Source organism: Sus scrofa, chromosome 6 (genome assembly GCF_000003025.6).
Source record: "Sus scrofa isolate TJ Tabasco breed Duroc chromosome 6, Sscrofa11.1, whole genome shotgun sequence".
In the NCBI taxonomy this organism is placed as follows: domain Eukaryota; kingdom Metazoa; phylum Chordata; class Mammalia; order Artiodactyla; family Suidae; genus Sus; species Sus scrofa.
This window is the reverse complement of record NC_010448.4, coordinates 84,363,628-84,387,233: the sequence shown is the minus strand read 5'-3', so window position 1 is coordinate 84,387,233 and position 23,606 is coordinate 84,363,628. Positions and strand designations below refer to the sequence as shown.

The 23,606-nt window shown below is 53.3% G+C and overlaps 1 protein-coding gene across 1 annotated transcript in view; it reads left to right on the top strand.

Moving 5' to 3' along the window:
* The window catches only part of SLC9A1 (solute carrier family 9 member A1), a 52,527-nt gene extending 39,214 nt beyond the window's left edge, over nt 1-13,313 (top strand). Inside the window, 11 exon segments of the mRNA NM_001007103.1 lie at nt 1,092-1,552; nt 3,826-4,076; nt 4,950-5,167; nt 6,656-6,858; nt 8,717-8,806; nt 9,277-9,347; nt 9,467-9,640; nt 9,901-10,015; nt 10,127-10,228; nt 12,039-12,111; nt 12,762-13,313. Of these exon segments, the coding sequence (NP_001007104.1) occupies nt 1,092-1,552; nt 3,826-4,076; nt 4,950-5,167; nt 6,656-6,858; nt 8,717-8,806; nt 9,277-9,347; nt 9,467-9,640; nt 9,901-10,015; nt 10,127-10,228; nt 12,039-12,111; nt 12,762-13,108 (2,105 nt within the window). The 3' untranslated portion in view covers nt 13,109-13,313.

The following is a 23,606-nucleotide window of genomic DNA, read 5'->3' as shown; positions in this document are numbered from 1 at the left end:
CTTCGGAGCTTCAGTTACCCCATCATTAAAGTGGGTGGTATTAGGAGTTCCCGTTGTGGTTCAGCAGGTTAAGAACCCAACATAATGAGGATCTGGCAGCAAGCTGTGGTGTAGGTTGAAGATGTGGCTCTGATCTGGCAGCATTGCTGTGCCCGCGGCAGAGGCCAGCAGCTGCAGCTCCACTTCAACCCCTAGGCCATGAGCTCCCATATGCTGCAGGTGTAGCAGTAAAAAGGAAGAAGGAAAAAAAAGTGTGTGGGATTAGGCTAGAAACAGAGTGGCAAATCAGTTTTGTCTCACATGCAAAACTGGTTGCTGTCGGCTTTCTGAGCCACTCTCTGGGCTCAGCAGGAAAGCATGCGAGTCTGGGATTGGAGGTTGTTGCGTGCATTCTGCTTGTTTGCAAATCTGGGCTGTGTGGTCCCCAGGTTCCTTCCTGCGCTGATATGCTTTGATTCCTCTGTGCTTCCTATTTCTTGTGTCCCTTCTTCAGCAGCCATCATCTGCCTTCTGCTTAAACACCCGCTTGAGGGGGAACTTGCTATCTTCCTTCCGACAGAATTGTTAGATTGTTTGGCCTGGTCTTGCGCTCACGTCTGCCTCCCTGAACTTGTGCCTGCAAAGATGACTTCGGTTCAGGTGTTGGTCATGCCCTTAAGATTGTGGATTGAAGTTGTATGACAGGAGAAAGCACCAGAGAAGGACTCCTGCCCTAACCTGGGGTGACAGGGTGGTCAGGGACCTTGGAGGTACTTGGGACCTCAGTGACTGCTGTCTAACTGATGCTTTCTGCAGGCATACAAAGCTGCTTCTTTCTGCTACATTATGACAGAGATAGCATCTGTATAGCCTTTGAAAAAAAGCACTTTAACAACACGTCACTTAGTTTTTACAGCAACCCTGTGAAGCTGGCATTATCAGCTGTTTTACAAGCAAGGAAGCTGAGGCTCAGAGAGTTAACGGAGCGGCCCTCTGAGACCGTGCCTGCGCCCCTCTCACCAGCTGCCCTCCTCATCCCCAGCCCCGTCCGCAGCCTGGGGTTCTCCTGGCTCCGAACGATCCCACAGCCTCCCGTTCTCTCACCCCTGCAGGTTTCCATGTGATCCCCACCATCTCGAGCATCGTCCCGGAGAGCTGCCTGCTGATCGTGGTGGGGCTGTTAGTGGGGGGCCTGATCAAGGCCGTGGGCGAGACGCCCCCCTTCCTGCAGTCAGAGGTCTTCTTCCTCTTCCTGCTGCCGCCCATCATCCTGGATGCAGGCTACTTCCTGCCGCTGCGGCAGTTCACGGAGAACCTGGGTACCATCCTGATCTTCGCTGTGGTGGGCACGCTGTGGAACGCCTTCTTCCTGGGCGGCCTTATGTACGCCGTGTGCCTGGTGGGCGGCGAGCAGATCAACAACATCGGGCTCCTGGATAACCTGCTCTTTGGCAGCATCATCTCGGCCGTGGACCCCGTGGCCGTGCTGGCCGTCTTCGAGGAAATTCACATCAACGAGCTGCTGCACATCCTGGTCTTTGGGGAGTCCCTGCTCAACGACGCCGTCACTGTGGTGAGGGGGCAGGGACCACACCCATGTGCACACAGGACACAAGCCCAAACCTGGGTCCAGAGTGAATCCACCTCGGCCTGCTAATAATAGCAATAGGACAGCAAATGTGTGTCCATTCCTGCTTAGTGTGCGAGACTCGTGCTGGGCACCTGACGTGGATTGTCTCATTTCATCCTCATCACCACCTTAGCGGGTGCTTATTAGTCTCGCTTTACAGAGGAGGGATCAGGCTCAAAGAAGTTAAATAACTTGCTAGAACACGATAGATTCAAAATTAAAAGCCAGGTCTGTCTGATTCTTGAGCTCTTGGCCTTATCAGGTCATAGTTTCCATCTCTGATAGATTGTGATGTGATATTGGTTAAAATATTGATCTTCTTTAGACCTCAATTTACCCCTTATAAACCATTTAGTCTCTGGGGCATTTCAGCTTTCATGTTAGCCATGTTTTAAGTTAGAGTTTGGTTTGGGCACAGTTTGGGGGCAGCAATCGTGGGAGAGGACCTTGCCTCTAAAACCTCCAGAAAGTGACAAAGATTGGTCTGGATTGGCCACTTGCTTACTGTGTGACCTTAGGCAAGCGAATGTACCTCTCTGGGCCTCACCTTTGACAGCCGCAAAGCAGCAGAGTAGTGAGTGCTTTCCTCCCAGGTCTAGCGAGGACAGACACCCCCACCGCAGCGTCTGCACGTGGTACAGCTGTACGTGTTTGCATATGCCTTTCCTCCCAGGCGGCTTCCTCAGGAAACAGATACGTGTATGTGCACATTCACATCGTGTTGTGAAAACACCTCCATTCCCCCCTCCTATCTGGACACCCGGAGATCCTCTGCACACACAGGAAGACACAAGGACATGTGTGCACGCTTACACACGTACTCCCGCTTCACCCCCAGCCCCTCAGGAAGCCGTGCCTCAAAGAAGTTTCGGACGGTGGTGGTGGTGGTGGTGGTGGTGGTGGTGGTGGTGGTGGGCTGCTGACAGCCTCCTCGTCCTTCCCTCTTCCTCCCCGGCCACCCTCATCAGCTCCTCCTGGAGCTGGTGGAGCGGTGGCTTGGCCTGAGTGAATGCCCCCTTTCCCAGACAGTAGAACAGAAAGCTGCCGCAAGCTGTGTGGCCTCAGTCATGCCTTTGTCCTGGAGCCCTCCCCTCCCTTCCTCCTGCTTCCAGGTGCTGCCCAGGTACCAGAGGCCTTGGAGGGTCCCCTCTCAGGGTCCCTCAGGTCCTCTTCCCCTCTCCTTCAGCATCTCCGTGTCCCCAGACCTGGACACTTCTAGCTGGCTTCCTGGCAGAGCTGAGAGCCAGCCAGGCAGCCAGTACCTAAGAGGGGGCAGAACCTCAAAGCTGAATTCCCAGGAGGCCCCACCCACAGTGTCAGGGAACAAGCCCTGGGCCCATTTCTGCTGCTCTGGGCTGGGGGCCCTCTGGCAAGTTGCTTCACCACTTGAGCCTCGGTTTAGCAAGGGAATCCTTAGCCCACCTACCTCACGAGGCTGTGGTGTGTCGAGCAGGATGACCATAATCAAAGGGTTTCACAGTGTATGAAGTGCCACTTAAACGTCTGATGACAGTGTTACAATGACCATTTATTTCCCCAGCCAGGAGGTGGGGAGGCCTTAGACAGCCTCTGGTTCCGTAGCTTCTGAACTTGACGGTTCATCACAACCACCTGGGGAGCTTGTTGAGCAGAGATTTCTGGGCCCCACTTCCAGACATTCCAGATGGGGTATGTCCTGGCCATGTGTATTTTCAGAAAGCTTCCGCAGTTTAGAAGCCCTTTTCTGGATCATTGTCTGAACTTTCTCTGCTTTATGCTGAAGGAGAGACTGCAATCTAGACCAGGACATGAGAGGCAAACTTGGTGCAGGAGTGGCTAATGATGTGATAGGCACTTGCCTTCATTGACTTAATTTAATCTCACGATAGCCCTATAAAGTCAGTACTCTTACCCCCGTTTTCTGGACAGGAAAACAGAAGCACAGGAAGATGCAGTAATTTGCCCCTGTATACAGCCGGGGAGTGGCAGAGCCAGAATTCAACCCAGGCGGGTTGGCTGCAGAGCTGTGCCCTTAACCAGCCCTGCATGCTGCAGGCATGAGGACTCGCTGGCTCCCCCGTGGCGGGCAGCTGGTTTTTGCACCTGCTTGATGCTACGGTTTCTCTACTCCTACCTCACTGTGGTCAATGGAGGGGGTGGGATCACGTTGGGTGGACCCCAGGGAGCCGTGGGGCAGGCCCCACCCTCCCGCCGACCAGCCTGCACACCTTCCCCAGGTCCTGTATCACCTATTTGAGGAGTTTGCCAACTACGACCGCGTGGGCATCGTGGACATCGTCCTTGGCTTCCTGAGCTTCTTCGTGGTGTCCCTGGGCGGGGTGTTTGTGGGCGTGGTCTACGGGGTCATCGCAGCCTTCACCTCCCGGTTCACCTCCCACATCCGCGTCATCGAGCCGCTCTTCGTCTTCCTCTACAGCTACATGGCTTACCTGTCGGCCGAGCTCTTCCACCTGTCAGGCATCATGGCGTGAGTCTGGGGGCAGCATGGCCAGGGCCGGGGCGGGGGGGGATGGAGGAGGTGCCAACTCAAATTCCCTAGGCTGGTAGGACCACAAGGGAGCTCCCCAGGACCCAGCCCCCAGATGCGGGTTCCAGGTCCCAGGTCCCAGGTCCCAGGTCCCAGGTCCCAGGTCCCAGGTCCCAGGACTGCCCCAGAGTTGAAGGTTCTGAAAAGAATCAGCCCAGCCATTTCTCCCTTTCATTTGTCGCAAAGGGAGCCCTTTGGTGGTGGCCTGACGCTGACGCTGGCGCTGGCACTCACTGCTCCCCCTTGCAGCCCAGCCCCAGCTGGGTCTTGAGGTGGGGAGAGCGTGGAGGGGCAGTGAGGTGCTCCCCCTAGAGGAGGACATGAGAAATGCGGAGGCCGGGCCTGGTGGAGGGACTTGGGGGTGACAGTGAGGACCTCCAGCCATAGTGGGCACAGGCTGGCAGGGCTTGGGCTGCTGCTGGAAAGACAGCTCCCTGTGGGAACCCCCGTGTGTTAAGGGGACACCGCACTCAGAGAATAAACCTGCAGTCATAGACTTGACCCCTGAGAGGTGAAGGCACAGGCTTAGCAGTTGAGCAGGCATTCATTTATATCTTTGCACTGCCACTTGCTGATAGTGTGACAGTGGGCAGGTGACTCTATTTCTCCAAGTCTCGGGTCTCTCTGGAAAATTCAAGAACATGCCTGTGTCTGTTGAGTGAGAGGATTGAGAATAGGTGTGTGAAGCCCCCAGGGCCTCTGACCCTTAAGAGAAGTCAGGAGATGGGCGCCTGGCTGCTCCCTGGCAGTGGAGGCGCTCCGGGAAGGTGCACTCGACTCTGCCCCCTGAACCCTGCTTTTCCCTGACCCCAGGCTCATTGCTTCGGGAGTGGTGATGCGCCCATACGTGGAGGCCAACATCTCCCACAAGTCTCACACGACCATCAAATATTTCCTGAAGATGTGGAGCAGTGTCAGCGAGACCCTCATCTTCATCTTCCTCGGCGTCTCCACCGTGGCCGGCTCCCACCACTGGAACTGGACTTTTGTCATCAGCACCCTGCTCTTCTGCCTCATCGCCCGAGTGCTGGGTGAGGTAGAGGGCCTGAGCCCGGGGAGGTGTGTGTGCATGTTGGGGTGGGTGCTATGTGTGTTGGGTGCTGTGTGAGGTTGGCTCCCAGCTGCTTGCAGCACGGCAGGATGGGCTCCCCCACTCAGTGCCGAGACCATAATGAGCCCCCTCCGGAGGGGAGAGCCGCACGCTCTGAGTCTGTGGTCTCTAGGAAGATAGTCACAGTGTCTAGGGGAGGGGCGGCAGGAGCCCTGGGATGCTGAGCCAGTCAGCATCTGAGGGGGGACTGAGGCCCTCAGAGCCAGGTCTCTGAGTGTCTGAATGCCTCGTGGCACCGATGACATTGGCACTTGCAAAGCTGTAGGCAGCTCCTCCCGACCTCTGCCACCAGCCTGGGGCACACATGGAGACCAAGCCTCAGGCTCTTGGGGCTGCTTACACTTTCCAGACACATCACCTCAATGATTGTGTGGCCTCCCTCACCCCCGGATGTCACCTCCTCTCTGAGGTTAGGCTTGGGTGTCACACTTGTTGCACTGTCTTAAAGCCCCTTTAATCCTGGGCCTCATCCTCCAGAGGGTCTGGTTCTGTGGATAGCGGCTGAACTCCAAACTCTGCCTTTTATTTTATTTTATTTTTTTGTCTTTTTACAGCCTAAACTGCAGCACATGGAAATTCCCAGTCTAGGGGTTGAATCGGAGCCTACGCCATAGTCACAGCAACACCAGATCCAAGCCACTTATGTGATCTTCACGGCAGCTTGCACCAACACCGAATCCTTAATCCACTGAGTGAGGCCAGGGATAGAACCCACATCCTCATGGATACTAGTCAGGTTCTTAACCTGCTGAGCCACAATGGGAACTCCAGCATCTTCATTGTTTCTTTTTTTTGTCTTTTTGCTATTTCTTGGGCCGCTCCCACGGCATGTGGAGATTCCCAGGCTAGGGGTCCAGTCGGAGCTGAAGCCACTGGCCTACACCAGAGCCACAGCAACGCGGGATCCGAGCCGTGTCTGCAACCTACACCACAGCTCACGGCAATACCGGATCATTAACCCACTGAACAAGGCCAGGGATCGAACCCGCTACCTCATGGTTCCTAGTCAGATTCGTTAACCACTGCGCCACGACAGGAACTCCCAGCCCCTTCATTTTTAAATAACTTTTTCTTATGGAAAATTTCAAGCCCATAGAAACGTAGACCCCATGTACCCGTGGTATTTAACAGGTGTCAACATGTGGCCAGTCTTGTTTCATCTCTTCCCATCCCCCTCCTGACGTCCAGCTCCTGGAAGCCTCTGTGATATCTCTAAAGTCCATCCAGGTTAAAGATCCAGCCAGCCCTTGGATTGAGGGATTTGGGGTACCTGGGGCTGAGGGACCCAAGAAATGAGTGAGCCAGACAGGCTCACTCTTGGGAGCTTCCTCCAGATAGAGAAGTCCCTGGTGTCTAAGCCAGGAGGGGCTGGGCACAGCCTGACCCCTCTCTCCCTCGTCCCTGGCAGGCGTGCTGGGCCTGACCTGGTTCATCAACAAGTTCCGCATCGTGAAGCTGACCCCCAAGGACCAGTTCATCATCGCCTATGGAGGCCTGCGGGGGGCCATCGCCTTCTCCCTGGGCTACCTCCTGGACAAGAATCACTTCCCCATGTGTGACCTGTTCCTCACAGCCATCATCACCGTCATCTTCTTCACCGTCTTTGTGCAGGTGCTGGACAGGGGGGAGCAGCCCTCCCTGGGGACCCTGACTCTGCCACAAGAGAGGACACATGACCCGAGAGGGGGCCACGGGGTCTAGACCAGCTCCATGGATCACTGGTGCAGCCTCGAACAAGCACTCCTCCTTTCAGGGCCTCAGGGTCCGCAGTTGTGAAGGGCGAGTTGTGATCATGAGTCCCTGGGAGGTGACCAGTCAGAATGTAAAGTAGTCAGGAGGCTACATAACTTCGCTTGAACCCAGACAGCATCAGGAGAAATGGGTCCAGTCAGCTGGCCCACAGTGCTCATTGTAGGACTTTAGGGAAGTGATTTAATAGCTTAGGATCTCAGTTTCTACATCTTTAAAATGGGAACAAGAGCGCAACACAGGGAACTGGAAAGGTCCCTGAGTTGGGCAGCAGGAGGTCTAGAGTCGCCGGAGCTCTGTTGCTGTCAGTTTGACTCTCCTCCTGTCTCTGGGCCTCAGATCCCCATCTGTGAACTGAGGGGACTGGGCTGGACCATCCTGAAGAATCCCTCCAGCCCGCTGGTCATGATTTCTGTGCATTTAAATAAGCCAGGCTTGGAGTTCCCATTGTGGCTCAGTGGTTAACAAACCTGACTAGTGACCCTGAGGATGCAGGTTCGATCCCTGGCCTCTTTCAGTGGGTTAAGGATCCGGCTTTGCTGTGAGCTGTGGTGTAGGTCACAGATGCAGCTTGGATCATGCATTGCTCTGGCTGTGGTGTAGGCTGGCAGCTACAGCTCCGATTCGACCCCTGGCCTGGGAACCTTCATATGCTGCAGGTGTGGCCCTAAAAAGACAAAAGACAAAAAAAGAAAAAAAAAACAGGCTTAGCTGAGACCCCACCCCAGGTCCTTCAAAGTCCCCAAGGAAGCCCAGTCTGGGATGATATAAGTTGCTCCTCCTGACCTGACCTGTGACCTCAGGCAAGTGAGAAACACTCAGCCTGGGCCTCTGTTTCTCTTTCATCCCCTCCCTCTTTCCTGGACTCGAATCCTGCCAAGCCCTAGATGGGAAGCAGCACTGCCTTCTTGGGAGAAACAATGTAAAGAGAACCTCCTGGGACTGGACTTATTTTCTGTCCTTTAAGAGGAAAGGGGGCTGCCTCTTTCATCAAGATGATAAAATGCTTCCCTCTTCAAAAGCATTTTATCACCTTGACTTTGAAGTCACATATGCTAGTGGTTTACCAAGCCTATTTTTAATGAAGGCAGCACTGAGATAGGGGCCTCCCTGCCTGGGTTTGAAGCCAGTTTTACCACTTCTGTGAGACCTTAGAAAGTTCTTAACCTGTCAGTGTCTCAGCTTCTTCATCCGTCAAATGGGAACAATGAAGGGACCTACCGTTAGGGTCATCGTGGATACTGAACAGAACTGGCTCTGGCACGTGGAAGTGTGTGGTTCAAGTAGCTGCTGCTGCTCTTACTAGATCCTCCTCCTTCGCAGTCCTGTGAGGAGGGCAGAGCAGAGAGGGACCTCCCTTTAGCCAGGCCTGACTTCCCTGGGGTTCCAGAACACATCTGTGGTGGAGCTCCACTTGAACCCAGGCCCTCTGACCCCTGGCCCACCTGCGTGTGAGTCACTCGGCTGGATGGGCTCAGAAACCTCTGGCTGTGTCTTTGGGAAGAAGCAGGCCTTGAGGACCTGCATTTATATAAATTCAGGCTTGGGGGTTGGGAGATTGGGGACCTCAGAGTAGAGGGCCTCCCGGGCTCAGAGACCCTGGTGGTTGGTGGTGGTGCCCGGGGTGGGGGTGGAGGGGGGCGAGCTCTGAGGTCTCCCTGCCAGAGTAGCAAAACTGGAGTGCCTGACACTCACATGCTACCCCCACCCCCGCCCCCAGGGCATGACTATTCGGCCTCTGGTAGACCTGCTGGCTGTAAAGAAAAAGCAAGAAACGAAGCGCTCCATCAATGAGGAGATCCACACGCAGGTACTGGGAGGCAGGGGAGGCTCAGGGAGCGGAGGGTGGAGGGAGCAGCTAGGCCTGGAGTCCTTGCCCTCACTCAGCCCCTCCTCCCTCATCCCAGTATCCCAGTGCTGGGGTGGTCTTTCAACCTCCTGAAGTCACCAGGTCACACCACAGGGAGGTGGGATGTGAGCAGCCTAGACCCTGAGGTGGGGGTGTCATGCCATCTCTGCCTCTTCAAGACCCTCTCCCAGGCATCGGGCACCAGTGAGTTCAGAGAAGGGGGGCTCAGTCAGGCCCCATTGGCAGAAGGTTTGAGATGCCACTAGGGTTTAGCGTGAGTGAGGTCTAGGCGCCACCTCCTGGCTGCTCCTGGAACTACAGGGCTGGGCTGAGCCAACTGCGCTAGGGTGGAAGGTGGGGGGCCCTTTCTCAAGTCTCGGTAGGGGAGGAGCCTGGTGGTGAGGCTTGACCTGGCCCTGGGCCCGTTTCAGTTCCTGGACCACCTTCTGACAGGCATCGAGGACATCTGTGGCCACTATGGCCACCACCACTGGAAGGACAAGTAGGTGGCAGGCCTGGTGGGCAGGAGGGCAGGGAGGGGCAGGTAAGGGTCTCCCAGGGCCTGGGTGTCTCTCTACCTCTCAGAGCTGGCTCCATCCATCTCCCCTCTCTTCCCACCAGGCTCAACCGGTTTAATAAGAAGTACGTGAAGAAGTGTCTGATAGCTGGCGAGCGCTCCAAGGAGCCCCAGCTCATCGCTTTCTACCACAAGATGGAGATGAAGCAGGCTATCGAGCTGGTGGAAAGTGGGGGCATGGGCAAGATCCCTTCGGCCGTCTCCACCGTGTCGATGCAGTGAGTGCCAGTGGCCAACCTGTCAGCGTCTGCAGCTACACACGGACCCCTCGATGCCCACCGGGGGTGGGGGCAGTGAGCCAGGCCCCTCTGTCATCCTCCCAGAGCGGGCAGGTGGGAGAGCTGCAGGGCCACACTGAGGACCTGAGGCTTGGCCCACCCTCCCGGGCCATCCCTGGGGAACCCTTCTGGCCCAGCTCAGCAGGCTCCAGGGTCCCAGGAATTTTCCTGGGGCCCTAATCTCTGCTCCGTTATCCCAGGAACATCCACCCCAAGACCCTGCCTACCGAGCGCATCCTGCCAGCACTGTCCAAGGACAAGGAAGAGGAGATCCGCAAGATCCTGAGGAACAACTTGCAGAAGACCAGGCAGCGGGTGAGGGCCCTCCCCCCACAGCAGAGGAGCCCCTCCGCACCCCCACTCTGCTCCAGCCCCACCCCACACATGCCCAGAACCTGCCCTGCCTGACAGCTGTTCCTCCCCCAGCTACGTTCCTACAACAGACACACGCTGGTGGCAGACCCCTACGAGGAGGCCTGGAACCAGATGCTGCTCCGGAGACAGAAGGCCCGGCAACTAGAGCAGAAGGTATGTCCGGCACTGGAGCTGCTCCTGCCTTTCTCCAGGAACCTGGGCCCTTCCTCTCCCTGCACCCCCCCCACCAAGCCCTTTTGGAGACAGCCACTCCGATCTGATCTTGGGGGCCCCTCCACTTGTTTTGAAAGCTGAGCCCCAGGACAGGTTTCAGAAAGCTGCCTTCCCTACCCGCTCCCTGCTCAGTATGGAAGAGCTCCCACCCCCGCCGTATCCTGAGGCATCTGAGCTAGAAGAGTCTACCCATGTGCTCTGACCCTTCTGTTCTCCAGGGAGAAGACTGAGGCCCAAGGGGAAAGGGACTTGCCCAAAATCTTACAAAGCCAGGCACACATGCATTCATTCATTTGTTCAGGAAACATTTGGGGAGCAGTTCCTAAGTGCCGAGCAGCAGGGCAGCCTCTGAATCCAGTGGTGAATCGGCCCAGTCCCCCCTTGCAGAGCTTCTGGTGCAGGACAGGAAGTGCAAGGGGCCCTGAGCACCTTGAGCAAGGAAGTGGTCAGGGCAGGCCTAGGAATAAGCCACCGGGGAGGGAGTGTGGGCAGAGGAAGGGCCAGGCAAAAGGAGGAAGCTGAGCACAAGTTCCTGACCACAGACAGGGGGCTCAGCTTTCAAGGAAGCTTGTTAATGGCCTAAGGGTTTGGGCTTTATTCCAAGGGCATGGAGTCACGAAGGGTTCTCAGCAGTGGAGTGACATGCGAAGGGGTGGGGGTGGCCCAGATTATGGTGGGGGTGGGGGTGGGGATGGGGGGTAGTGGAAAAGAACGGTAGATTCAAGGGACATTGAGGAGGAAGAAGTAGCAGGGCTTGGTCCCCAGTTTGAGGTGGGGCTGAAGGGGAAGAGGAAAAGGAGTCAGGCGTCTCTAGCCTTTGATTGGGGTGGTCGGGAGTGGTGGCCGAGGTAGAGGACACGAGGAAGGAACAGGTTTTGAAGGAAGACAAGACGCTGAGTTCACCTTTTTTTTTTTTGGTCTTTTTAGGGCCATACCCATGGCATATGGAGCTTCCCAGACTAGGGGTCTAATCATTAAAAAAAAGAGTGGAGGTGAATTTCACATAACATAATGAACCATTTTAAATTGAACAATCAGAGGCATTTGGTACCTTCACAATATTGTGCAACTATCACCGTCATCAATTTCCAAAACATTTTCATTACTCCAAACAAAAGTTCTGTAACCATTAAGCAACAGGGACATGTGTTTTCCTTCTTTTTTCTTTTTCTTTCTTTTTTTTTTTTTTTGTAGTTTTGTCTTTTCTAGGGTGGCACCTGCGGCACATGGAGGTTCCCAGGCTAGGGGTCGAGTCGGAGCTGTAGCCACCAGCCTTCGCCAGAGTCACAGCAACGCCAGATCCGAGCTGCGTCTATAGCCTACACCACAGCTCATGGCAACACCAGATCCTTAACCCACTGAGTGAGGCCAGGGATCAAACCTGCATCCTCATGGATACTAGTCAGATTTGTTTCCGCTGAGCCATGTCAGGAGCTCCTGAGTTCACTTGTGACATGTAGCATTGAGATACATGTAGCATTGAGATACCTCTCCCCGCCCATGGGGCTGTGGGAGAGGGCAGTGCAGGTGTGTTCAAGGTCACTCTGGAGATTGCGTAGCTTGACAAGAGCCTGGGCCAAGCCCTCAGGAACCCCTGAAGTGCCAGCTTGGCCCAGCAGGACAGAAAGCCTAATGAGGAACTGCCAGAGGGAGCAGGCACCCAGGACAACCAAAGGGGGGTGTGGCCACCGGCCTTGGGCGCTGTCCAGAGGGACTGCCCATGTTCACCCATCTGCTTTTCCTCTGTCAGATCAACAACTACCTGACGGTGCCGGCCCACAAGCTGGACTCGCCCACCATGTCTCGGGCCCGCATCGGCTCAGGTAAGTCAGGGCGTAGGGTCCCTGGAGAGGGGCCTCGAGGCTGGGCGCTCAGCGCCACCCTCTCATGAGAATGAGGCTCCAACAGGAAGGGGCTGCAGAGGGCCGGCAGGGCCATGGGGACGGGTTTCTTCTCCCTTCCTGACCTACTTCCAGGCCATGAGCTCCTCCTACGTCAGGTGGAGTGGGGGCTTCACCAAAGGGGGCAGAAGAGCGGCCCTGCTGTCCTCCCCAGGACAGGGTGCTCCACGTGGGGCCCACGCGGAGGGGCTGGGTGCCTGGCAGGGAGGCAGGAGGGGCGCTGTTGGGATCACCAGCGTGGGGGGAAACCAGGGCAACAGGGGCAGGTCTTCCAGGCCCGGGTGCCTCTGGGGGAGCCCGAATTCCTGTCTGAGGAGGGACTCCTGTGGGAGCCCAGGTCTGGGGAGAGGAGCACAGTCCTACCTTCGAGACCCCAGTGTGGGGGCAGAGAAGCAGCCGATGTTTGACGGGCCCGTCAAGGCCACCTGGAGTAACTGGAAACGGGAATGCTGCCCCCGCAGGAAGGTTCTCTGGGGGTTGCTGGCCTGGGCTGAGCAGGGCACATGCTAGGCAGGGCTTGGGGGTGGGGGTGGGGGGCAGAAGCCAGCTGGTGCCTTGCTTTTGGTCCCCAGACCCACTGGCCTACGAGCCGAAGGCCGACTTGCCCGTGATCACCATCGACCCAGCCTCCCCTCAGTCGCCCGAGTCCGTGGACCTGGTGAATGAAGAGCTGAAGGGCAAGGTCCTGGGGCTCAGCCGGGAGCCAGGGAGGGCAACCGAGGAGGAGGACGATGACGAGGACCATGACGGGGGCCTCGTGATGCGGACCAAGGAGCCCTCGTCCCCGGGCACCGACGACGTCTTCACCCCTGCGCCGAGTGACAGCCCCAGCTCCCAGAGGATACAGCGCTGCCTCAGTGACCCAGGCCCCCACCCCGAGCCTGGAGAGGGAGAGCCCTTCATCCCCAAGGGCCAGTAGCACCGGGCCCGCGGGCAGGGCCCGTTCCATCACAGACTCTCCCACTGGGGCTGCTGGGGGCTCCCCTCCTCCTTTCTGACCCGGACCAGCCTTGCCCCTCCCCCGACCCGACCGCATGGCAGCTGGGCCCACAGCCCCCACCGCAGCACGGCTTCCCCCTGCCTCCCGGGAAGCACCCTCCCTCCCACCAGAACTGCCTTCCCAGTCCATCTGGCAGACCTGCTGGGCTGTGAGGCAAACCTGGCCCCTTCCCAATCCAGGCCCTCCCCGGACCCCGACCAGGGCCTCTGGGTTTCCCAGACCTCTGTCACCGTCCTCATGCAAACCAATCTTAGTTTCTAACCAAAGAGCCTCTGGCTCAGTCTTGGTCCCTCCTGAGAAGGGAAGGAGCCGAGGCCTCCCTTGGCCTAGGCCAGGCCCTCCGTTAACAAGGGAAAGACCAGGGGACCAGGCATCTGACTTGGGGAGGGATGGGTGACCCATGGCGGTCCCCCCTCCTCCTGCCACCTCTCTCCCCCGACCAGCCACCTGGCCTGTCCTTACTCAGAGCCGCAGGCAGAGGGCACCTCCGAGCTCTTTGTGGAGCCGGGGCACTCAGATGGCGACCTGACTCAGCTTCCCAAACTGCTCCCACGGGGACCACTGGGCCCTTCAGGGGCTCCTGTCAGGGGCTCCAGAAAGTGCTACCTTTTTATCTATTTTGTTTGTTCACACTTCATGTATGATTCTATTTGCACAGAGGGCATTCCTGTTTTTAAAACATTTTGAACCCCCTTGGCTGAACGGCGCCCTGGCCGTCTGCCTCCAGAGACTCACCATCGTCATCTGTGCCTGTCTGCCCAACACTCTTCCCCCAGATCAGTGCTCTGTCTCCCAGGCTCTGAACGGTGGCCCCCACCCAGAAAACCCTAATCACGATTTCCTTTAACTCATAGATGCTGGGCCTCCTGGCACCTTCTTCCTCTTGGGCCTGCCCCTCAGTTCCTGCTGACCTCTTCTTTCTCCCATCCTCCAATCCCCACTGGCCCCAGGAACCTCTCTTCCAAGCACCACACCCAGCTTGCTGTGGAGCCCAGTCCTTGGAGGATGAGGCCTCCCCTCAGCAGCTCCCCCCCCCCACCGGCCATGGCTGGTGGGTGGGCAGAATCCTGGGCCCCCAGAGCCTTTGCTCACAGGCACACATTCCTACCCCCACTGCCACCATGGGCCAGGCCATGGCGTCTGTCCTTCACCCTAGGGTACTCCCTTCCCCAGGATTGTGCAATAGTCAGAGTGTCCCCCTTCCCAGTGGACTGGGCAGTGGGTGCTCATCTGTCCCCCTGCCTCCTCTCCATGTAAGTGCTGTTTTGGGCAGGAGTCACCATGCAAGGGTGACGTTGACAACCATGTTCAAAGCCACCACAGCTGCTGCCGCTCTGCCGCCTGTACAAAAGAAACCGAATCTTTTTCATATTCTAATAAATCCGTGTGAGTTTTTGATAGAGTTGAGGGCTGCTTCCTGGGGACCAGGGGCCTGGGGAGGAGGGTGGCCCAGGGGCCTGAAGGCCTTAGCTCAGTGGCTGGCACAGAAAAAGGCTTAATCCATGTCAGGTGCTGGTGTCAAGAGACATTCCCTGCCCTCAGGCCCTTCCCATGTAGGGGGAAAGAGCAGCATGTGGGTGTGAATGACAGTGGGGAGATGGAGGGGAATTCGAGGAAGACCTCCCCCCCCCTTTTTTTTTTTTTTGTCTGTCTTTTTGCCCTTTCTTGGGCCGCTCCAGCGACGTATGAAGGTTCCCAGGCTAGGGGTCGAATCAGAGCTGTAGCCACCAGCCTACGCCAGAGCCACAGCAACGCGGGATCCAAGCCACATCTGTGACCTGCACCACAGCTCACGGCAACGCCAGATCCTTAACCCATTGAGCAAGGCCAGGGATCGAACCTGCAACCTCATGGTTTCTAGTCGGATTCACTAACCACTGAGCCACGACGGGAACTCCTCGAGGAAGACCTTCCGAAGTGATGTCCTGGGAGAGGACTATAGAGTAAGTTGAGGTTAACCAGGTGAAGAAGGTTCCAGAGTTCCCAAATACCTTAATTGGGAGCTGCACTTGGGACACCCCAGGGTCTGTGGAAAGGCTGGTGTGGCTGGGTCAGAGAGTGATGGGAGAGGAGGGCAGGATGGTCCCCTGCAGCACATGGTCAAGGTTTTGGTTATACTAAGGGCACTGGGGAGGCTCTCCCCTGCACAGCAGGGCAACCACGCCTGGATGAAAAGTGCTCAGGTGTGTTATGGGCTCCGCACAGAGCCGGGAGGGCTTAGTTCAGCGGAAGTTGGATCCCTGAGGTGCATTTTCAGGAGCTGACCACCAGAGGGCAGTGGGGCCTTGGCACACACCTCTGGCGCTGGCACCCTTGGGGACCTGGGCTGTGGAGGAAAGCATTGCTTCAGACTAGGCCCTGTGAGCAGAGCTCGTCTGATCCATGAAATCTAAAGTGGTTGATGCCAGAAAGTGGAGGGACCACACCATCTATTCCTGTATCAGCGTCCCAGCAGGAAACGGATGGTACACTCAGGGTTACTGAAGTTACCTTCAACTAACGGATTCTGTACAGAGGTATGGGCAGGGTTAAGGGAACCTACCAAAGATGGAACCCAGGGGGCTCACGCTAGACGAAGCCATTACAACCCCTAGACCCGAAGGGCAAGAGCGGGGAGCTGTTAATAGGGGAGGGGGGCTGCCAGGCTGGAGCTGCAGCCTTAGAGAGCAGAAGACAGCTCCTGCCAGAGAGAGAGAGCCAGGGATAAGCGTTCTGACTTTGATGCTGCTGGTTCCTCCCCTTGGTTAAACCCATTGGAAAGCCCACGGGGAAGCACTGGAGTGACTGCACTGAGTGTGGTCCACACAGGTCAGGCTTCCAGGAATGGAGAAGGGCAGAGTGGATTTAGAGGGGAGACAGTATCCAAGCAGAGCCACTCCTTTTACCATTGCTCCCCCACACACACCACCTGTCGTTGTCCCCACCCCCACCCCGGCTCACCCACAACCACCGTCACCACCTGTCACTCTTGCCCTTCAGAAGGAAAACGCATGTCCCTATTGCTTAATGGTTACAGAGCTTCTGTTTGGAGTAATGAAAATGTTTTGGAAATTGATGACGGTGACAGTTGCACAATATTGTGAAGGTACTAAATGCCTCTGATTGTTCACTTTAAAATGGTTCATTATGTTATGTGAAATTCACCTCCACTCTTTTTTTAATGATTTTTATTTTTTCCATTATATATAGTTGATTTACAGTATTCTGTCTCTTTTGTACTGTACAGCAAAGTGACCCAGTCACACATACATATATACATTCCTTTTTCTCACATTGTCATGCTCCATCACAAGTGACTAGATATAGTTCCCAGTGCTATATAGCAGGATTTCATTGCTTATCCATTTCAAATGCAAGAATTTGCATCTATTAACTCCAGATTCCCAGTCCATCCCACTCCCACCCCCTCCCCCTTGGCAACCAGAGTCTGTTCTCCAGGTCCATGAGTTTCTTTTCTGTGGAAAGGTTTATTTGTGCCATATATTAGATTCCAGATATGTGATATCATATGGTATTTGTCTTTCTCTTTCTGACTTCACTTAGTATGAGAGTCTCTAGTTCCATCTATGTTGCTGCAAATGGCATTATTTTGTTCTTTTTTATGGCTGAGTAGTGTTCCATTGTGTATGTATACCACATCTTAATCCATTCATCTGTCGATGGACATTTAGGTTGTTTCCATGTCTTGGCTATTGCAAATAGCGCTGCAATGGACATATGGGAGCATATGTCTTTTTCAAGGAAAGTTTTGTCTGGATATATGCCCCAGAGTGGGATTGCTAGGTCACATGGTAGTTTCTGAAGTACCTTCAGACTGCTTTCCATAGTGGTTGTACCAATTTACATTCCCACCAACAGTGTAGCAAGGTTCCCTTCTCCCCACACCTTCTCCAGCATTTGTTATTTGTGGACTAATTAATGATGGCCATTCTGACTGGTGTGAGCTGGTACCTCATAGTAGTTTTGATTTGCATTTCTCTAATAATCAGTGATGTTGAGCATTTTTTCATGTGCTTTGTTGGACATCTGTATATCTTCTTTGGAGAAATGTCTATTCAGGTCTTTTGCCCGTTTTTCCATTGGGTTATTGGCTTTTTTTACTGTTGAGTTGTATAAGCTGTTTGCATATTTTAGAGATTAAGCCCTTGTCCATTGCATCATTTGAAACTATTTTCTCCCATTCCGTAGGTTGTCTTTTTGGGTTTTGTTATGGTTTCCTTTGCTGTGCAAAAGCTCGTCAATTTGATTAGGTCCCATTGGTTTATTTTTGCTTTAATTTCTGTTGCCTTGGGAGACTGGCCTAAGAAAACATTTGTAAGGTTGATGTTAGAGAATGTTTGTCTATGTTCTCTTCTAGGAGTTTGATGGTGCCTTGTCTTACATTTAAGTCTTTCAGCCATTTTGAGCTTATTTTTGTGCATGGCGTGAAGGTGTGTTTACCTCCATTCTTAGAGGCTAAAGAAGGCTAAAGAAGCTCATCTCTATTAGGGAAAACATATTCTCATCAACCACTGTATCCTTGTCTCCCTTCAGTCATACTCACCTGGAGCCTAACTTAGTCATCAACAAGACTCTTTCGACAAGACAGCAGAGTAGGAATAGCAACAGAAACCTTCTCCAGCCTCCTGTCCATAGCTGGTCACCAGACCTGAGTCACGCCTTCCTCTCCCCACCCCTTCCATACTCCTCTCACCAGCTGCCAGCACGTTGGCTGATGGGATTCTCTATGGGGCGTGTGTGTGTGTGTGTGTGTGTGTGTGTGTGTGTGTGTGTGTGTATTTCCTTTTCTTTCTTTCTTTTTAGGGCTACACCTGTAGCACATGTAAGTTCCTGGGCTAGGGGTCGAATCGGAGTTGAAGTTGCCAGTCTACACCACAGCCACAGCAACACCGAATCCAAGCTGCATCTGTAGCCTACACCACAGCTCATGGCAATGCAGGATCCTTAACCCACTGAGAGAGGCCAGGGATCCAACCCACATCTTTACGGACCCTATGTCGGGTTCTTAACTCACTGGGCCGCAACAGGAACTCTGTGTGTGTGTGTGTCTTTATTCCTATGCCATTCTCTATCTTACTGGTCTTTGTTGAGTTGCCAAGTTTCCCGCTGACCGTCATTGATGGACATGGAAGAACTGAGGGGCACCCAGTCAGTCTTCCGGATTCCAGACATGGGCTTCCTGCCCACCTTCCATCTTCCAGATTCATCACTCTGTCTGGTACATCCCCTCTCTGCCTCCTTTTTTTTTTTTTTTTTTTTGCTTTTTAGGGCCACACTAATGGCATATGGAATTCCCAGGCTAGGGGTCAAATCCGAGCTACAGCTCCCAGCCTACACCACGGCCATAGCGATGCAAGATTGGAGCTGTACTTGCAGCCTATGCCGCAGCTCAAGGCAACATCAGATCCTTAACCCACTGAGTGAGGTCAGGGATCGAACCGGTGTCCTAGTCAGGTTTGTTACCGCTGAGCCACAACAGGAAACCCCCCTCCTCTGCCCTTTAATTACCAACATATGGAACTCAAAATGACTAGAAGGAAGACTCTACTTCCAATTTATTTTTCTTCTTATTTTTTTTTAGGGCCACACCTGCAGCATATGGAGGTTCCCACGCTAGGGATCTAATCAGAGCTACAGCTGCCGGCCTACACCACAGCCACAGCAATGCCAGATCCAAGCCTTGTCTGCAACCTACACCACAGCTCATGGCAACAATGCAGGATCTTTAACCCACTGAGCAAGGCCAGGGATAGAACCTGCAACCTCACGGTTCCTAGTGAGATTCGCTTCCAATGCACCACGAAGGGAACTCCTCTACTTCCAATTTAAAGGAACCACCTCTGTGTTCCCTGGAGGAAGAGTTCCTCCCTTGGGCACTAAGGACTCCAGACCTGCTGAACACAAAGCTGAGGGGACCAAAAGCAAAAATTCCTCCAGGAGAGTACTTGGAATCATAGTGGAAGGATGCACTCCTATTTCCCCTTTCCGGTCTCTGGGCCTCTGTGTTCTGGCTGTGAGAGAAGAGGAGCCACTGATTTAAAACATATACTGCAGTCTACACACCAATGACCTAACCTTGCAAGTTAGTATCTCACAGCTGGCACCGAAAGTGTCTCTATCCAGTCCGCTACTTTAGAGTTTGGCTTAATAAAATGTAGCTAGATTCTCAGATCTGCTTTAGCATTTAGTCTGTTGTGTACATGTCATGTAGCCTCTGGAAAATTCCACTTTCTTGTCACTCAAGAAAGAATGACAATGAAGGGATTTCCTGGCGATGCAGTGGGTTAATGAGCCAGTGTTGTCATTGCCGTGGCAGAGGTTCGATTCCTGGCCTGGGAACTTCCACATGCCATGGGCATGGCCAAAAAAAAAAAAAAAAATGACAGTGAAAAAGGCAAATACTGTCTTAGTATTAATAAAAATAGGTGTGACTTCATAGAACCCCTGAAAGAGTCTCGGGGACCCCTAGGGTTCCTGGTCCACACTTTGAGAACTACTGTCCCAGAAAACAGCTTGACATTCACTGCCAGCAGCGTGGGCACCCAGCAGGGCCCAATTGAAATGTGCCGAGTTTATGTGTATTAGTTTCATATGACCACTGTAAAAAATTACTACAAACATAGTGACTTAATACAACACAAATTTGGAGTTCCCGTTGTGGCTGAATAGGTTAAGAACCTGACTAGTATCCACGAGGATTTACCCTCGCTCAGCGGGTTAAGGATCTGGTGTTGCTGTGAGCTTCAGTGTAGATTGCCAGTGTGGCTTGGATATGGCATTGCTGTGGTTGCAGCTCCAATTTGACCCCTAGCCCGGGAAATTCCACATGCTGCAGATTCAGCCCTGAAAATAATTTTTTTTTAAAAAACCACCAATTTACTATCTTACAGCTTGGGAGCTCAGAAGCCTGAAATGAGACTAACTGGGCTAAAATCAAGGTGTCAGCAAGATCACAGTCCTTTCTGGAGTCTCTAGAGGAGAATCTCTTTTCTTGCCTTTCCCAGCTTCTAGAGGTTTCCTGCATTCCTTGGCTTGCTCCCTCCTTCCAGCTTCAAAACCAGCCAAAGCAGATGGAATCTTTCTCACATCGTACCACTGTGATGCCGACTCAGCCTCCTGTTTCCACATTTAAAGACCCTTGGGATGATACTGGGCCCAGAATAATTCAGAATAATCTCCCTATTTGAGGGGGGTGCACCTGAAGCATATGGAAGTTTCTGGGCCAGGAATTGAATCCAAGCTGCAGCTGTGACCTACAACACATCTGCAGCCACACCGGATGCTTAACCTGCCACACCACAGCTGTACCCCTATTTTTAAGGTCAGCTGACAAGAAAGCTTAATTGCACTTGCAACCTTAATTTACCCCTTGCCATATCAACTGTAACATAACCACAGGTCCCAAGGTTTGGGACATGGACATGTTTAGGAGGTCATTATTCATCTGTAGACACTGTAAATAGACCCTTTGCCTGCCACATGGCCACTCTGTATGTGGGCCCACTGAGCAAGAGCCAGGGTACCTGGGGGAAGAGATTGACATCAGTAGAATGGGTTGTCTTGTCCACTTGATCATTGAGACCCTCCCTCACAATGGATCATTGGACCTTCCCTCTCAGGGCATTTTGTGGGACTTTAAAAAACTTCACCACCTCCCCTTCCTCTCTTGTTCTTTCCCTCTCTCCCTCCTTCCCATCCACTCCAACCCGCCTGTGGTTTCTCCATGCCTATCTTCTCCCTCTTCTCTCTTAATAAACACTAAAAAAAAAAAAAAAAAAAAAGGCAGGCGTTCCCGTCGTGACGCAGTGTTAACGAATCCGACTAGGAACCATGAGGTTGTGGGTTTGGTCCCTGCCCTTGCTCAGTGGGTTAACGATCCGCGTTGCCGTGAGCTGTGGTGTAGGTTGCAGACGCGGCTTGGATCCCGCGTTGCTGTGGCTCTGGCGTAGGCTGGTGGCTACAGCTCTGATTCGACCCCTAGCCTGGGAACCTCCATATACCGCGGGAGCGGCCCAAGAAATAGCAAAAAGACAGAAAAAAAAAAAAAAAAAAAAAAGGAAAAATTAAAACAAAACAAAACAAAACAAAAACCTTCACCACCTGGGAGTTTCCATCATGGAGCAGAGGGAACAATCCAATCAGAAACCCTGAGGTTGCAGGTTCAATCCCTGGCCTCACTCAGCGGGCTAAGGATCCGGTGTTGCCATGAGCTGTGGTGTAGTTCACAGATGTGGCTCAGATCCAGCGTTACTGTGGCTGTGGCAAAGCCTGGCAGCTGTAGGTCCGATTAGACCCCTAGCCTGGGACTCTCCATATGCCGGGGGGACGGGGGGTGGCCCTAGAAAGCAAAAAACCCCAAAAAAACAAAAAACCAACTTCACAACCTGTGCCCATTTCGAGAAGCTCATCCATATATCTTTCCTTGAGACCTCTTTATCACCAATCTCCCAATCTTCTTGTTTTCAAGTCCCTGACCAACTTGTTAGTCACTGCTCATGAATCAGCGTACATCTGTACCTCTGTTGTCTCTCCTTCCTTACAAACTGGACAATCAGCATCACCAGAAGTCCTGACCACGGAGGATAGCTCCATCACTGTCTTTTAGAGACACTCTGGGGGTGGCTTTAATGCAGTAGTTATCCATTTGTTTTTGTTTTTGTTTGTTTTTTTTAGGGCTACCCCCACAGCATATGGAGGTTCCCAGGCTAGACGTTGAATCGGAGCTGCAGCTGCTAGCCTACACCACAGCCACAGCAATGCCAAATTCGAGCTGTGTCTGTGACCTACACCACAGCTCATGCAACGCCAGATCCTTAACCCACTGAACGGGGCCAGGGATCGAACCCAACTCCTCATGAATACTAGTCAGGTTGGTAACCTGCTAAGCCATAGCAGGAACTCTCTAGTTATCCATTTGTGGCTGGTTCTAACATAGCGTGCAGACTCATTTGGAGATCATATCTGTGCTCTTTCCTCCATGACAACTGGTCATAGCAACTTTCCCAACTGTGGGTTGAGGGAGAAGCAGTGAAGCAGTAAGAGTACCTACCATGGGAATTCGAGCCACCTGCTCTTGCAATTTCTTCATGCCTTTTGGACTTGCTCAGACCTGATCTCATATATGCCATTTAATAATAGAATGTTGCCATGCATGTCCAATTTGATGATTAGATGGATCAGATAATACCCAGTTCTGGTCACATGGGTCACTTGGCATCCCAAAGCCAGGTATTCAGTCTCCACCGTGCCCAGCTCTGAGCCAGGAGCTGTTTTTAAATGGAGAAGAGTTATTGGCAAAAGAGGGCATGAATGAATCCAAAACTCTAAGGGTCTGTAACCGCACTGCAGCTCTTCTATTGGAGCTTGTCCATACGGCATCTCTTTCCGCCATAGTCATTTCCAAATCGTAAAGCTCACGTTACAGGGCAGCTTGCTCTGCAGTCTGGATCTGCTACAGAGTCTTATCTTGCTGCAGGCCTCACTCAAAACTTGCAGCATTTTGGAGTTCCCGTCATGGCACAGTGGAAATGAATCCAACTAGGAACCATGAGGTTTTGCGTTCAATCCCTGGCCTCGCTCAGCGGGTCAAGGATCCGGTGTTGCCATGAACTGTGGTGTAGGTCACAGATACGGCTTGGATCTGACGTGGCTGTGGCTGTGGTGTAGCCGATGGCTATAGCTCCAACTAGACCCCTAGCCTGGGAAGCTCCAGAGGCCACAAGTGCGGCCCTGAGGAGACAAAACAAAAACAAAAACAAACTTGCAGTATTTTGAGTTTTTTCAGTAAATGGATAGACTGGCACAACTAAATGTAGTACATATTGCCTCAAAAATCCAGAGTGCCAACAAACATTTTGCCTCTTTCTGTGAGGTGTGTAGCATAAGGTTTAGTGACTAGTGTCTATTTATTTATTTATTCCTTTTTAGGGCGGTACCTGCAGCATCTGGAAGTTCCCAGGCTAGGGGTCAAATCGGAGCTGTAGCCACTGGCCTACACCAGAGCTGCAGCAACACGGGATCTGAGGCACATCTGCAACCTACACCACGGCTCATGGCAATGGCAGATCCTTAACCCACTGATCGAGGCCAGGGATTAAACCTGTGTCCTCCTGGATAGTATTCAGGTTCATTACCGCTGAGCCAGAACGGGAACTCCTGTGTCTCATTTTAGAGAAGATAACTTACCATGCCCCAGACCCCTGGACAACCTAGCATCTTCATTGACAAGACATTCCTCTGAATTTCTGTGGGCTTTATCACCCTTCCTTTGGCATACATGTCAAACTGAGAATCTACCCATTACCATAATGTCATCAATATAATGGACCCGCATATTGTTTTGAATAAATCAAGGTGACCAGTATCCCTTTGGACTATAGTATGACAGAAATCAGGGGAGTCAATAAAACCACAAGGT